General features: G+C 33.1%; 1 protein-coding gene across 1 annotated transcript; it reads right to left on the reverse strand.

Moving 5' to 3' along the window:
• Positions 1-5711: 5711 nt before the first annotated feature.
• Positions 5712-15668, reverse strand: LOC106053244 (coiled-coil domain-containing protein 42 homolog). The gene is made up of 8 exons (XM_013208767.2): positions 15346-15668; positions 11226-11331; positions 11020-11124; positions 10652-10737; positions 10383-10554; positions 7969-8201; positions 7603-7687; positions 5712-7121 (listed from the first exon to the last, which is right to left on the reverse strand). Exons 1-8 carry the CDS (start codon positions 15399-15401, stop codon positions 7026-7028), a joined length of 939 nt encoding a protein of 312 aa, XP_013064221.1. The 5' UTR covers positions 15402-15668; the 3' UTR covers positions 5712-7025.
• Between the last annotated feature and the right edge of the window lie 87 nt (positions 15669-15755).

The following is a 15755-nucleotide window of genomic DNA, read 5'->3' on the forward strand; positions in this document are numbered from 1 at the left end:
GCTCATTACTAATTCCCAGAAAGTCAGGCTATATGGGCATTCGGGCCGGTACCCAATTGGGCCGGTAGGGCAACCGAAAGGAATACCAGTAAATTGTGGGATGCGCGATCGAGAGGCTAAGAACGCTTGAACGTCGCTTGGCTTGGCTACCTATGAAGGGGGATCGAGGTTCGACACGCAGAGTTGTGTTTACTGAGCGCTTACGGCAGCACGGAAAACCTTCTCCCAGATACCCCTCCCCCCACTGGTCCACAAATGAGATTGGATCATAGCGCTCTGAGCATGCTATAAGCAAGAAAGTCTCCCAGGTGGTTGGGTCTATGCTGTTGTGGGCTAATCTAATCTGACTTCGACTAGGTATCAATTATTACTTAACATTAGCCACAGAACATTTTTAATTAAACATACTTGATAACAACTTTCAGTTCTATAAAATGAAACTTTATTAATCACTGGGAAATCTGTCCAGTCTTCCTAAAAACGTCGTTATTTCCAACTATTATTTAAAACACAGCCTACTTCTAACATAACGCCATGTTGGTCTTCTCTTCGTCTAAGTCTACTACGTCATTAGTCTGTCTTACTACGTCATTACTTTTACCGTCGCTAAAACTATACACAATATATTTGTCTAACAAAACTAACCTACTCTCTATCTAAACTAGTACATTACAATGCTGAACGCCTTCAGAGAAGCTTTGAGGGTGTCCCTGAAGCGTTTTCTTTGACCACCTTGCGAGCGCTTTCCTTCGATTAGTTGGCCTTACAAGAGTCATTTAGGTATGCGGCGGTCTACCATTCTGCAGACGTGTCCTGCCCATCGCAGCTGGGACTGCATCAGGATTGTGTGGATGCTTTGCAGACACGCTCTTCGAAGGACTTCAGTATCTGGTAATTTGTCCTGCGTTCAGCAAAGACCCAGCCACCTGGGAGACAGAGGCACATGACAGAGCATCATGGCGTTGCGCTGTGAAAACTGGCGCAAAGGTTGCTGAGGAAAAGAGAACAATGCTGGCAGAAGAAAAATGACAGAGAAGAAAAGCAAGGCCCACGACACTAGCTCAAGCTGGAATAACCTGCCCAGTGTGCAGCCGAACATTCCGGGCTCACATAGATCTCACCAGCCACATGAGGAGGCACAAAACCCCAGTGCCTAGCTCTCAGCCCCCTGGATGACAAAGTGGTCATCATCGAACGACGGTGGACGAACTATATTTAAGCATGAAAGTAGCGCAATATAAAAGCTATAATAATAATTATTATTGTTACATCCCTTTAAAAGCAACACTTTGAGTATAGTGAAAAAAAAACACATCTTATACATTTAAAGGTCTAATACTAATCTAAAGCATTGCCGTAAATACCCTACATCAGCAGGCCTATATAGTGCTTCTAGAAGACGTTACTTCCTTAAAGGTCTACATACAAAACGATAAACAAGAAACCTTCATTTCTTATAGAGATCTATGTTAGTGTGAATATATTCGGATGAATCTTTAAAGGGAACAACAACAATGTTCCAAGTCCTATAGATGACATGTCCAGTCACATAAAAATTCTTATTGGTGTGGTGGAGTTGTTGCATGATCTCGAGTTGGCCCCGCTACGAAGTCTTTCTTAAATCACAATTATTATCTTAAACAGTGCAGCAATGCGTGGATTGGAATCAAAATGCAAAAGAATCCAAAAAGAAGAAGCAGAAAATTGTCATGTCCAAAGCAACAATTGCTGGAATCCTGTGCAAAAAAAAAGGTAGTAAAATTATTAATGTTTTCTCACAAGCACTAGAGATTCACCAACCTTATGATGACAGCATTTATGAATGAACAGGCTCAACGCCATAAGAAACACTAATACCAAGACGACAAAGATATATAGACTTAAGTGGAAATACAAAGAGGCTTAAATTGGCTAAATTTTTTTTTTAATTTGACAGTATTTGTTTGACTGAATGTAAATCACCTTCAAACAAGTGAACATGTGTGTGTGTGTGTGTGTGTGTGTGTGTAGTCAGCTCTAAGATCCCAGGGTCTGAAGCCAAGCGCTTAACCACTCATGACCTTATGAGACGGGCAGTTAAATGATGGAGGCTGAAGAGTTGTATTTAAAAAAAGAAGTCCATATGCCTGACAAACTTGCGAGGAGTGAAACTGAATTATAAACCATGTGTTCGTTGGAGGACCTTCCTGTACATTTTTATGTGAATGTATATAATAGCAGGAATTTGTTCACATAAAGAGATGCCAAATTCTAAGTGTTCATTTTATTCATTTAGTAATTGCGATTATTAGACAGTTTCAAAAACATCTAATAAATTACTCATATAGCTAATTACTTTCGATAAATTATTAAACTTTACACAATGCTCTTAAGGACAGGTATAATGTAGGCCTATGCCCATTATGTGACATATAATTTGTGGGCCGGGTTGTATAGAAATGACCCCAGTCCCCCCTTGGTGTTGAAATTACCCCCCCCCTTTCTATAAAAGCAAAGCAAAGCTATAATCCCTAAATTTCATGAGTGTAGCCTAAAAGGATTTTGTGCTCAACCCGTCCCCCTCCAATAAAAAAATAAAACAAAACTTTAGTTACCATTTGAGCCTAGCAATGGTATTTTCTATCAATTGCCAGAACACATTAATAAAGTAAATCTACGTGAAATCAAGCCACGGACTTTTTTAAAAAAAAAAGCAAACTACATTTATTTGAGGTTTAACCCTATCCTAAAAAACATTTCACACATTGATTTGTTTTTCTACCAGTCATTGGGCTCCGCTAGATAAAGTGTAGTGAATAGCAGATTTGATACCTTACAATTATGCATTTCTAAAAAGGTTATATCAACTCACTCTGTCTGCTTGGTAAAAAGTTTGTACATGTTGTTATTTCTCTAACACCCAATCTCGGATCAAGTTAAAATTTAGCGCAATTATTACTTTTACCAGACAAAAACAACAATCAATAAAAAAAAAATTAACCATTAGTAAATTAACTATTGGATATAATTTTTTTTTTCCTACAAAGAAAGAAATTGTAATTGACAGATGTGGTGGTATAAGGTGAATTAGTTCCCTTCATAGGCCGTCGCTTCAAAGTTTGAAACTAACAATAGATAACTATAAAACCATCTATTTTCATAAGCACTTCACTGGCACATTTAGAAAGATGCTGCGTTCTTTCTCTCCACCCCTTTCCCAACTGGTTCAGACAAGTGATAGGATCATAGAGTAGTGAGAAAGTGATAGGATCATAGAGTAGTGAGAAAGTGATAGGATCATAGTACAGTGAGAAAGTGATAGGATCATAGCACAGTGAGAAAGTGATAGGATCATAGCACAGTGAGAAAGTGATAGGATCATAGCACAGTGAGAAAGTGATAGGATCATAGCACAGTGAGAAAGCTAAAAGCATGCGCTAAACAAAAACAATCGGTAAAAATATTTCTAATCGCAGATTTATTATTGTAAGTCTAGATCTATCACACATTTTTTTTACATGACTGATCCAAATTTAACTAATTGATACAATTCACTTAATATCAGCTTTGTTTAACCCTCAAGCTCCACGAGCTATAGAAAGAACCTCTTCTAGGCTACCAAAGACGACCGAAACAAATGAAGGGACATGAAGATTCGATTACGTGTATTTATGTGAGTGTTATGTAAAAAAAATAATTCTGACTACGCCCATGAATAGCAGCATCAAATACCATATGTCCAGCTTTGACTCTGTTGTTTACTGCAAAGTATGCTCCAATTGAATTCAATCCTAGCATTTAATACGCAAATACAGTCATAAATAATAGAAATATGGCAATTTTTTTTAGACAACCTTCTACATGAACAAATAGTTGTTTATATATTCAAAGCTGTTTCGTTTAATGACAACTCCTCAGGACTGGGACTGTATTTCTTTTGTTTATATATTCAAAGCTGTTTCGTTTAATGACAACTCCTCAAGGACTGGGACTGTATTTCTTTTGTTTATATATTCAAAACTGTTTCGTTTAATGACAACTCCTCAAGGACTGGGACTGTATTTCTTTTGTTTATATATTCAAAGCTGTTTCGTTTAATGACAACTCCTCAAGGACTGGGACTGTATTTCTTTTGTTTATATATTCAAAGCTGTTTCGTTTAATGACAACTCCTCAGGACTGGGACTGTATTTCTTTTGTTTATATATTCAAAGCTGTTTCGTTTAATGACAACTCCTCAGGACTGGGACTGTATTTCTTTTGTTTATATATTCAAAGCTGTTTCGTTTAATGACAACTCCTCAGGACTGGGACTGTATTTCTTTTGTTTATATATTCAAAGCTGTTTCGTTTAATGACAACTCCTCAAGACTGGGACTGTATTTCTTTTGTTTATATATTCAAAGCTGTTTCGTTTAATGACAACTCCTCAGGACTGGGACTGTATTTCTTTTGTTTATATATTCAAAGCTGTTTCGTTTAATGACAACTCCTCAGGACTGGGACTGTATTTCTTTTGTTTATATATTCAAAGCTGTTTCGTTTAATGACAACTCCTCAAGACTGGGACTGTATTTCTTTTGTTTATATATTCAAAGCTGTTTCGTTTAATGACAACTCCTCAGGACTGGGACTGTATTTCTTTTGTTTATATATTCAAAGCTGTTCCGTTTAATGACAACTCCTCAAGACTGGGACTGTATTTCTTTTGTTTATATATTCAAAGCTGTTTCGTTTAATGACAACTCCTCAAGACTGGGACTGTATTTCTTTTGTTTACATATTCAAAGCTGTTTCGTTTAATGACAACTCCTCAAGACTGGGACTGTATTTCTTTTGTTTACATATTCAAAGCTGTTTCGTTTAATGACAACTCCTCAGGACTGGGACTGTATTTCTTTTGTTTACATATTCAAAGCTGTTTCGTTTAATGACAACTCCTCAGGACTGGGACTGTATTTCTTTTGTTTATATATTCAAAGCTGTTTCGTTTAATGACAACTCCTCAGGACTGGGACTGTATTTCTTTTGTTTATATATTCAAAGCTGTTTCGTTTAATGACAACTCCTCAAGACTGGGACTGTATTTCTTTTGTTTATATATTCAAAGCTGTTTCGTTTAATGACAACTCCTCAGGACTGGGACTGTATTTCTTTTGTTTATATATTCAAAGCTGTTTCGTTTAATGACAACTCCCCAGGACTGGGACTGTATTTCTTTTGTTTATATATTCAAAGCTGTTTCTTTTAATGACAACTCCTCAAGACTGGGACTGTATTTCTTTTGTTTATATATTCAAAGCTGTTTCGTTTAATGACAACTCCTCAGGACTGGGACTGTATTTCTTTTGTTTATATATTCAAAGCTGTTTCGTTTAATGACAACTCCTCAAGACTGGGACTGTATTTCTTTTGTTTATATATTCAAAGCTGTTTCGTTTAATGACAACTCCTCAAGGACTGGGACTGTATTTGTTTTGCCCTCGTGGAAAAGAGAGAGAGAAACAGAAATGCAGTGCTAGTCCTCAAATCTCATCACAGACTTGGTAACTCAAATTATTTCTCACACCATCTTCTACCCACAACTGATATCCCAGTTTTGACTGAATGCCTTATGAACTACCAAATTTGTCTATCTCCAGAATGTCCCTTGGTATTATTCCATTTCTTTATTTCTACAAATCTTCGTTTTATATCAAAAATATAAATAAATGAAACATGTTTTCATTAAAGATATTTCAAGGAACATAACATTTATTTTGAGTGTTCTTGGTATATAAACACAACACTGAATTAACATACAAATTTATTATTTTTAAATTTAAATAAATAACATTCACTACCCCCATCATAACTATCAAGTATGCTTACTGTATCTTTATAATTTGAATCCAATGAATCACTATGAAAAGCTACTAATATAAGTTTTAAAAAAAAGATCATAAACATAATACATCAAATTTTTTTTAAAGACAGTTTAAAATATACAAAATAAATCAATTTCTAACAATTGTTATCAATAAGAAATAAAAATGTTGATTCTAAATTTCCAGATAACTCTAATTATACTCATTTTACATTGCATACATATTTATAGTATCAACATCATATCAACATTATCCTCTACATAACATAATTTTCTTGCCCATCAAATGTTATATTTATAAGGAGAAACACACCCTTATAAGAAACCCAATCACAGAAATACAGTTATTAATAAATCATTTCTCAACAAAAAAAAGTATCTACTCTTCCATTAATTATCTTACAAACAAGAATAATGAAAATTACACACACACAAAATTACAATAAAAAAATGTGGTATGCTTATGAAATTAAACTCCTATATCAAGAAATTGGTCAAACAAAAGAAAAATGCCTACATATAATTATCACAATACAATAATCACCATGCTATTTATTTTTTATATTATATATAAATTCTATTAAAACTAAACTTATTACCAGTAATTCTTTCTGTAGCAGTATTTCTGTATTTGAAGACAAGTTGACATTTATCTAACATATAAAGTAGCATGTAAGGAGTATGTTTCTATGTATGTCTTGAATAGAAATCGAAATCGTTTGACTAATCTTGATAAGCTTGTCATAAATGTTCCTTAGATCAAGGCAGAGACCATAGTGTATGTTTAAATCCCACCCACAACCGGAAGGCCATAAAAAAACTATCTAAATTTATCTCTATTAAAGAACAAAACTTTTTAACAAATCCAGTAACCCGTTTTCACATTATTTTATATATGTCAGTAGATGAGTAATACCCAAACTTAGGCTGGAAGGTCATAACCAGCTAGTATAAAATATTTTCCAGTCCTTGGTATTTTCTGTGAAGTTTTATCTTGTTCATTTCAATAAATATTAAATCTTGTTTCTTTCATAATATAAAAGTCATTATTCACATAAAACAAAAAAAAAAACAATTTCACATATATAAAAAAAATGTTTACATAAAGCCAAAAAAAAATGTTCTTCCATACAAACTGACACTACACATGCACCAAACAAAATATTACCCACAATTCTTTTTAACTAGAGGAAGATGGTACTATTGATGTCCCTGTGTGTTCCATCTTTTTAATTTCACTGGTGATTTGGTTTAGATCTTGAACAAACAATTGGATCTGTTGGAAGGAAAAATGTTGATTTCATAAATAAAACAAAAACTAAATGTTAATTATAACTTTATAAATGTGTGTTTAACAGTTATTTTAAAGATAAAATAATAACTGTTGTTTTTTTTTTATTTTGATATTTAAAAGTTAAAAGTTATTATCATTACCATTTAAATGGGATTTATTACATGCAAAAATATGCAGTCTCATAGTAGCAATCATATCTTTGCATAGTCAAGCATACACACAAAAAATACACTAAGTACACAACAAGATTTCTTCATTAAAAGGAAATCTACATTTTTTAATGTGTTTGTTTTATAGCTTCAAGTGAAGTGAAATGTGGTTTGTTTCCATTGTACAGCTAAAAGCACTATAATAGTTACAATTGATTCAGGGTTTTAGTCACTGCTTTAAGCAGATAAAACTATAACCTCATACAGCCATTTCCTTTTTAAACTAAAATAAATGCTAGGAGTGTAATACAGACCTGTATCAACTGTTCTGTTGTATCTTCTACATCATCCAACTGATTTTGATGGCTTCTTACCAACTGATACAAATTGTGTGTTGCCCTAAAGAAGAAATTTCAGTTTTTCTTTAGTAATACATAGTTACTAATCCATTTCAAAATATATTCTTCTCTTGAATGTATTCCTAAGTCCTAAAGCGTATGTGCTGAACAAAAACTAACAATAAATAGTTTGTTTCATAGGATTATAGTTTTGTATGCTGATGATCATCTAATAAATAGCTTCATATTTCATCTGTTATCTAATGCTATCCCAAAACACAAGGCATAAAGTTTTCTGATGGACTCATTTACAATGGAATAACTGTAATAAGTATTACGAACATTTTAATCCTCCCCAACAAGAGAGTTTTCTTTGCTGCTGTATTCTTGATATGTGTCCATTTACTTTCCCACTTGACTGCCTCACTCTGCGCTGCATCCAGTCTGGTCTGCAATGTGGAAAGTTGATTGTTGTAATTGAGAACTTGGTTCTCTTTCTCTTCCATATATTTCATCAGGTCTTGACGCTGCTTTTCAACTTTTTCATGATTGAGTTGATCCCTTTCAAGTAAATCCTGTGACATATCAAAAACAGATTCTAAAACAGGCAAAAATTGGCTGCAATAAATGAATTATAATTGTATGAGATATGTTTTTTTTTCAGAGAGCTAAACACTATACAATGAAACAATAATCTCATAAAAGACCTGAATTATTTAAAAAAAAGGAAACAAAGCCAAACCTACAATAAACTATTAACAGATCTCAAAAACAAAATTATGTTTTAAAATGGTTAACATAAGGACATAATCATTTCAAAATGCTTTAAAAAGCTGCTTTAAGTCTTATTAATTGAAACCATTTTGTTTTTAAAATGAAAAGTTAAATAAATATTATGTACACACAAGCATTTTAAACATTTTATAATTAAATGAAAAAAGCATCTTTGATTTTGGCAAACATGTTTGTAATTCAAAGTTGGAAGTTTTTTTTATTGAATGTGTAAAATTGATATCACTTTTTTAATGCTTAAAGACCAACTGAATAGGTTTTAGGCTCAAAAACCACTGTAATATATATTTTTAGAATCATAATGCTTATAAAAACAAACTAACAAAATATTATGCCTAAATTTTTTGAAATTATTAAGATATTAGCACTTAAATGTGTGTTTTAAGGAAACTATCATTTTTAAATCTCAAAGCCATTTGAATTTTTTTGGTACATCGGCACACTTTATATAATCTCAAAAAGGTTACTCTCCATTCATACCACAAGAGCTAAATTTTATTTAGTTAAGTTATTAAAAACAAAGTCTATTCACAGTTAAAATAGTAAAGGTAGTGAAAATTTAATAATTTAGTAAAAATCTTTTGTAAATATTATATGCTCACAATTTCACAAATCAAATCTACGCAGACAACCCCGCCTTCTGGACAAAGCCCAGTACCTTTCCAGGGTCGACACTATCGAATAGTGTTTTTAAGTTGTGGGCTCTAAACAATTTTTCCCTAATATCCTAGTATCTGGGGCAATCAATGAGGATATGTTCCACAGTAAGACAAGTCACAGTACTCAAAAAGTGTGGGCTCCTCTCTCTTCAGCACAAAAGGAGTGAGTGATGTAGGTGTGGCCAATCCTGACTGACTACACAGGTCCATGACGTCAATATATGGTTTAGCGTTGTTACAAACTGTGTTTTTTATTATAATGGTAGAGCTAAATTTAAAGTTTCACTCTATAAGGGCTTGCACAAGATGGTGAGATTGTGGTCAACAGGTCCATGTGAATGTGTGTAGGGGTAGAAGAGAGGTGTGACTTTGAAGTTAGTTGTGGACTGGGCTATGAGAGAACAAGAGTGAGATATTTTTAGTGCGGATATTTTTCAGAATTAGAGAGTATAGTTTCAATTATTTCTGAGTTGTTTAGTTGGAAAGTCTTTTCTCAAGGTAGACAGTCAGTGTTGTACATTGCATTTTTTTTTTATCTGTTGATCTACGTAAGTACTACTTGTAAATAAATGAATAGTTAATAAAGTGTTTCATTAACTATGAAGTTCTGAATCCTGTTTCTTTGGAGAGTGTATTATTACTCCACTGGTTGACATTAAGATATCCTGTCATCAAAAGATTGATCCTTCAATGGCATGCTTTTTTGTTATTTTAAAATCAACTATGCATATTTTCAAAAAGTACATCCATGCCTCAGTCAGCTAGGACTGGGGTGACTCCTAGGTGAAAGTGAATTTCCTACATTCTTCCTAGACATGATTTCCAGACAAAAGTTGGGGTCTTCAACCTAGAAACTTACAAAAAAAGGGCTGTGTACATATGTAATAGGCTTAATGCCTATAAAATCATCATGAGTTAAGCATGATGCCTTGTATTCACCCTGTCTTAGGACTGCACTAAAGAGATATTTGACAGTTTTCATGTGAGAAAAATGAGAAGAACGGTGTCAGGTCAGTCTTGTTGCAAACCAAAAAACGGTATAGAAGATCCTAGAAAAGATGTCTTCATTAAATAGTTTTATTTTAAACATGGTAATATTACATTTTATTAATATTTAAATATGCATTTATAACTAAAATTTATTTTATTTATCTTCCAAGAAGGTACTATTATTCCAAAATAATAGTCAAGGAAGCCCCTTTAGTCTAAGTATTCATAGTCACTTAAATATTCTGCTTTCAGAGCTATTATCCACCCTTTTTTTTTAAACAACATACAAAATTGGTTGGTATTTTAATGTCTTACTTGATGTGTAGCTGTAAGAGTGTCCCATCTAGTGATAATATCTCGAATCTCATGAAAGTCTTCTCCTGCCTCAAGAACTTTATCCATATAGTTATGAAATATAACATATTTTTCTACTTTCTTTTGCAACATTTCCTTTTGTTTCTGGTATGCTTCTGTTTCTTCTTTTACTCTGAAAATGAATTTTTTTTTACAACTTTTAAATGAAATCTATTTATCTTTGTACATTGACTATCTAAAATAAAAACAAATATGGTTATCAAATATACCTCTCAATTTCTTTATCTTTTTGTTTTTTAAGCTCACGCTCATCATTTGCTTTCTTGACAGCCCGAGCTCGTTTGGAATCATTTTCCTAAATATGTTGTGAAATGTAAAAACATACTTTACTGAACATTGTTTTATTGTTTTTCGTTTCCACATTTATAATTTAATGCTACTTAGTAGATTTATGTAAAGAATAAAAATAAAGCTTAATTTTACATTCAAAAGCAAGTAAGAAATTATAACACAACCAAAGATTTGAAAAACAGACTCTTGTTAGTGTTATGGCTTTTTAATTTTGCCTTTCAACCTGGTAAATGATAAAATGTTTGTTATATTCAATAATTAATTAATTTAGCAACATTTAAAATACCTTCAGAAATTTATCAAATTTTAATAAAGATTCTTTTAACTGAAATTCTTTTCTCTCCAGTTCTTCTCTTCTTTGCTGTAAGCTTTCCATTTTCATTTGGAATTCCTAGAGTGAAGAAAAAAGAACAAATAAATTTCTATTAGAAAAAATTAAATACAGATGATTTGTGTTTGTTACATTATAACTTAACAAGTGTGACCTCTTACCTCTTTCTGTGCTGCTAATGCTTGCTCTACTTCTGCCATTTCACGCCTTTTCTCAAGTAATCTTGTAGCAGGCGTTAGATGATCATCTTCCCTCTCTGGCATTTTTCTAATATAAAAAAGAAGTTACATATATTATTCAAAATTTAAATTTTATGGTCTCAAAAGGTAGAGCCAAATGTTTGATGTGTAAAATAACATTTAAAAAAGAATGTACTTTAAATTGATTAGCTATAAATTGACTAGTGGTACATGTTAATTTGAGACTTAAACCCTACTAATTAAGTCACTGGTTTTCCTGGCTGTCTCAGGCAACCTTTAATATTCTTTGCTCAAAAGACACTAGGGAAGAAGGAGGGTTAGAAAAAATCTGTCCAAGCATTTGGAATCATCTCATCTCTGCCTGTGGTCCCTTATGGGGCATAAGCCACCAACCAGCTTCCTCCAGGCATCTCGGTTCTAAGCGAGTCTCTTCAAGAAAAATCTTACTCTGGAATAAATGTAACCTAACACAACTACACCAAGCTGCATTAAACTTTCAACAAACATTCTTATTAGAAAAAGACATTAACCAACCAGTTGATGACCTCTGGAATTTCATTAAAAACCATCTTAAAAGCATTATAGAAAATCATATACCAACTAAATACACATCAAACAAAATCAATAAATGCTGGTTATAATAGACTAAAGAAGCTTTGTAAACAGAAGGAAAACCTATATAGAAAATTTAAAGAAATTAAGGCAGAAAGAGTTTACAAAAAATATATAAAAATTAAACACTTAACCCAAAAAGTAAGCAGACAGCTGCAGAGTGAATACATAAACAATCTAAAGATAACAACAAAAACCTATGGTCATACATTAAGTCTAAGAAAATGGAAACAACAGCATAGCACCATTAAAAGATGAACATAACATAATACATAATGATAATGAAACTAAAGCAAGCATCCTAAACAAATACTTTGCATCAGCATTCTCAGCCCCAGGAGACAAAGACATATTACTGAATTTGAACCAAGTAGACAACATAGAAGATATAGTAGTACAAGAAAATGAAATTCAAAAACTATTAGCCAACACCAAACCAAAAAAGCGTCTGGACCTGATGGTATTCCAGCTAGATTACTCAAAGAACTAAGCAATGAGCTAGCCCCAGTGTTCAAAATACTCTTTCAGGCTTCACTTAACCAGGGCAGAGTACCAAAGGACTGGAAAGAAGCTAATGTCACCCCACTATTTAAAAAAGGAGAAAAATCTGACCCAGGAAACTACAGACCAGTATCACTTACCAGCATCACATGTAAAATCCTAGAACACATAATATGTAGCAACATCATAAACCACTTAGACAAACATAATGTCCTCACACCATACCAACATGGCTTTAGGAAATATAGATCATGTGAAACACAACTAATAGGACTAATTGATGATTTTTCAAAAGGTTTAGATAATAGTGAACAAATAGATGCTATCTTACTAGATTTTTCTAAGGCTTTTGACAAAGTTCACCACCATAGTTTGCTTAAAAAATTAAAATATTTCGGCATTAATGGTCCACTGCATCAGTGGATTAAAGATTTTCTGATAGGGAGAGAACAAACTGTAATAATAAATGGCTCTAAATCAACACCGATAACAGTTAACTCAGGTGTACCTCAAGGAACAGTCTTGGGTCCACTACTATTTTTAATTTACATAAATGATTTACCAAATTGCATTACTTCAGGAACAAAAGTCAGATTATTTGCAGACGATTGCATAATATATAGAACAATAAAAACAACACAAGACACAGATATTTTACAAAGAGAATTAGATGAATTACAGAAATGGGAATCAAATTGGAGCATGTCTTTCCACCCAGAAAAATGTCAGTTGTTAAGAGTAACAAAAAAACTAAAACAAATTAATTCCACTTATCTTATTCATGGCAAACCAGTAACACAGACTAAAAACGCAAAATACCCAGGTGTTATAATAAATGAAAAACTGTCATGGAATCCACATATTGATGAAACTACAAAAAATCAAACAAAGCATTAGGATTTATTAAAAGAAATTTCTATAAATCAAATAAGAACATAAAACTAAAATGTTATTTAACCTTGGTTAGACCAATAATAGAATATGCATCCTCCGTTTGGGACCCCTCAACTCAAGAAAACATTAAGAAACTGGAACAGACACAAAATAGAGCAGTGAGATTCATAACAAACGAATATTCACATTTGACTAGAGTAACACCTTTAGTAAAATCACTAAATTTAGAAAGCCTTCAGGACAGAAGGCTCAAAAGTAAAGTAGCAATCATACATAAAACACTGAACCATAATCTTCAAATACAAAAACAAAATTTAATAAAATACTCTGAAAGACACAAAGATAAAGGCACATTCCTCGTCCCATATGCTAGGACAAATTTGTACAAATACTCCTTCTTCCCTAGTGCTATTAGAGCATGGAATGGGTTGCCTGAGCTAGCCAGGAAAACCAGTGACTTGTCAGAATTTAAGTCATTGGTTAATATGCATGACTAAATTCATGACGCGTAGGACATAATCATCTTCTTTTTGAAGTAACGTCTGTATTATATAAGATAAGATAAGAAGAAGATAACTGTCCCCATGTCTTGCCCATCTGCTTCCAAATCACAGCGCCTTGTGTTCCTGGGCTGTCCCCTCTTCCTCTTTCCTTGGGGGTTCCAGGTTAGGGCTTGCCTTGTTATGTTGGATACAGGCTTGCGAAGGGTGTGACCTCTCCATCTCCAGCGTCTCTGAAGGATATCTACTTCAATGGGCTGCTGCTTTGTTCTTGTCTGGCCAGTGGATCATAAGTATCCTCCTCAGATGGGTATTAATGAATACCTGGATTTTTTTCATGGTGGTGATGGTGGTTCTCCAGGTCTCTGGTCCATAAAGTAGTATTGGTTTAACAATAGTGTTAAAGAACCTGATCTTGGTGGTGGTGCTTATTTCCCTAGATCTCCAGGTGTTATTCAGCTAATGGAAGGCTGCTCGAGCTTTACCAATGTGGATTCTGACATCTACATCTGTTCCTCCATAGTGGTCTAGGATACTGCCGAGATAGGTGAAGCTTTCCACCTCTTCCAGCGCCTCACCTTGGACTGTGATGGGTGTATTGTTGGATGCCTTTATCTTGAACACCTTGCTCTTTCCTCTGTTTATGGTTAGACCCATTCTCGATGAATTGTCAGCAATCTTTTCTGCAGCTGCTGTTGTGTGTGAGAAAGGAGAGCCAAGTCATCTGCAAAGTCGAAGTTGTCTAGCTGTTTCCACAGTGTCCATTGTATACCATTCCGCTTCTGGTCTGTTGCTGTATTCATGACCCAATCTATGGCTAGTAGAAACAAGAAGGGAGAGAGTAAAGAGCATTGTCTCACTCCTGTTTGGACTTCAAAGCATTTGGAATATGCAAAGTGAATTTATCTTTGTGTCTGAGTATTTTATTAGGTTGTGCTTTTGTACTTTAATCACTGAATTTAAACAAGCTGCCATATTGGTTTGGGGGCACATAATACAGCTTTGTATTAGTAATTTTTTTTTTATTATAGCTATATATAATACTTTACTTTTTAGTCTTCTGTCCTGAAGTGTCTCTAATTATATTGATTTTACTAATGGAGTTACTCTAGTCAAATGTGAGTATTCATTTGTTATACATCTCATAATATAGCTCTTATTTGAAATTGTGTCTGTTCTATTAAATAGTTTTAAATATTTTCTTGAGTTGAGTTTAACAAAGGTTAAATAGCATTTTAGTTTAATGTTCATGTAAGAATTTCTTTAATAAACCCTATAGAATTCTTTGATTTTTTTTTTATTTTATCAACTTAAATGGGGATTGCATGATTATTATGATAATATGATGATAACTTTTCATTTCAATAATTATTACACCTAGACCTAGTTGAAGGTGTCATCCTAGGACCTATTGACCTATCTTTTAGATAGGCCTATAGTCAGAATATAAATAAGTATATACTATAATACTATATATACTTATATAGGTATTTAGTGGTGAAACTGGTTTACCAAGAATAAGATAACAAATATAATTTAAGTAGTATTTTAGTAGATCTACTTTAAGTACTTACACGAGGAGTTTATCCTCAAAAGTTGTGCGAAAATATTCTTCTAAACTAACCGTCATTTTTTTTTTTTTTTAATAAAAGATAAAGACTAAAGATTTAGTATTTTAGAACCTATTAATAAGTATTAATATTATAAATTAAAGACTCTCTAGATCTTGTCTATAATTGATGATAAAGACATTATAATATATTTTAGATCGCGGCCTTAGAAGAATGTGTGCTTGACTGATTCTAGCAATAATTAGCAGGACTTTGCTAGATCGAAATCTAGATCTAGATCTATAGGCTAGTCTAATTTTTTTGAGCTTTTGTTTCCAAGGAAGCTACAAATAATAAAAAAAAAAAAGAATATTAGATCCTAATCTCTAAACCTTGTTTTTCATTAAGTCATATTTTATCAGTACCATATAGAT

The sequence above is a fragment of the Biomphalaria glabrata genome, chromosome 3 (assembly GCF_947242115.1).
Source record: "Biomphalaria glabrata chromosome 3, xgBioGlab47.1, whole genome shotgun sequence".
Classification (NCBI taxonomy): domain Eukaryota; kingdom Metazoa; phylum Mollusca; class Gastropoda; family Planorbidae; genus Biomphalaria; species Biomphalaria glabrata.

Coding starts and splice junctions, on each gene's coding strand:
- LOC106053244 (XM_013208767.2), bottom strand. CDS start 15,401: ATGACGGTTAGTTTAGAAGAATATTTTCGCACAACTTTTGAGGATAAA. Junction 11,332..15,345: donor TTTGAGGATAAACTCCTCGT/GTAAGTACTTAA, acceptor TTTTTATATTAG/AAAAATGCCAGAGAGGGAAG. Junction 10,738..11,019: donor AATTTGATAAATTTCTGAAG/GTATTTTAAATG, acceptor CAACATATTTAG/GAAAATGATTCCAAACGAGC.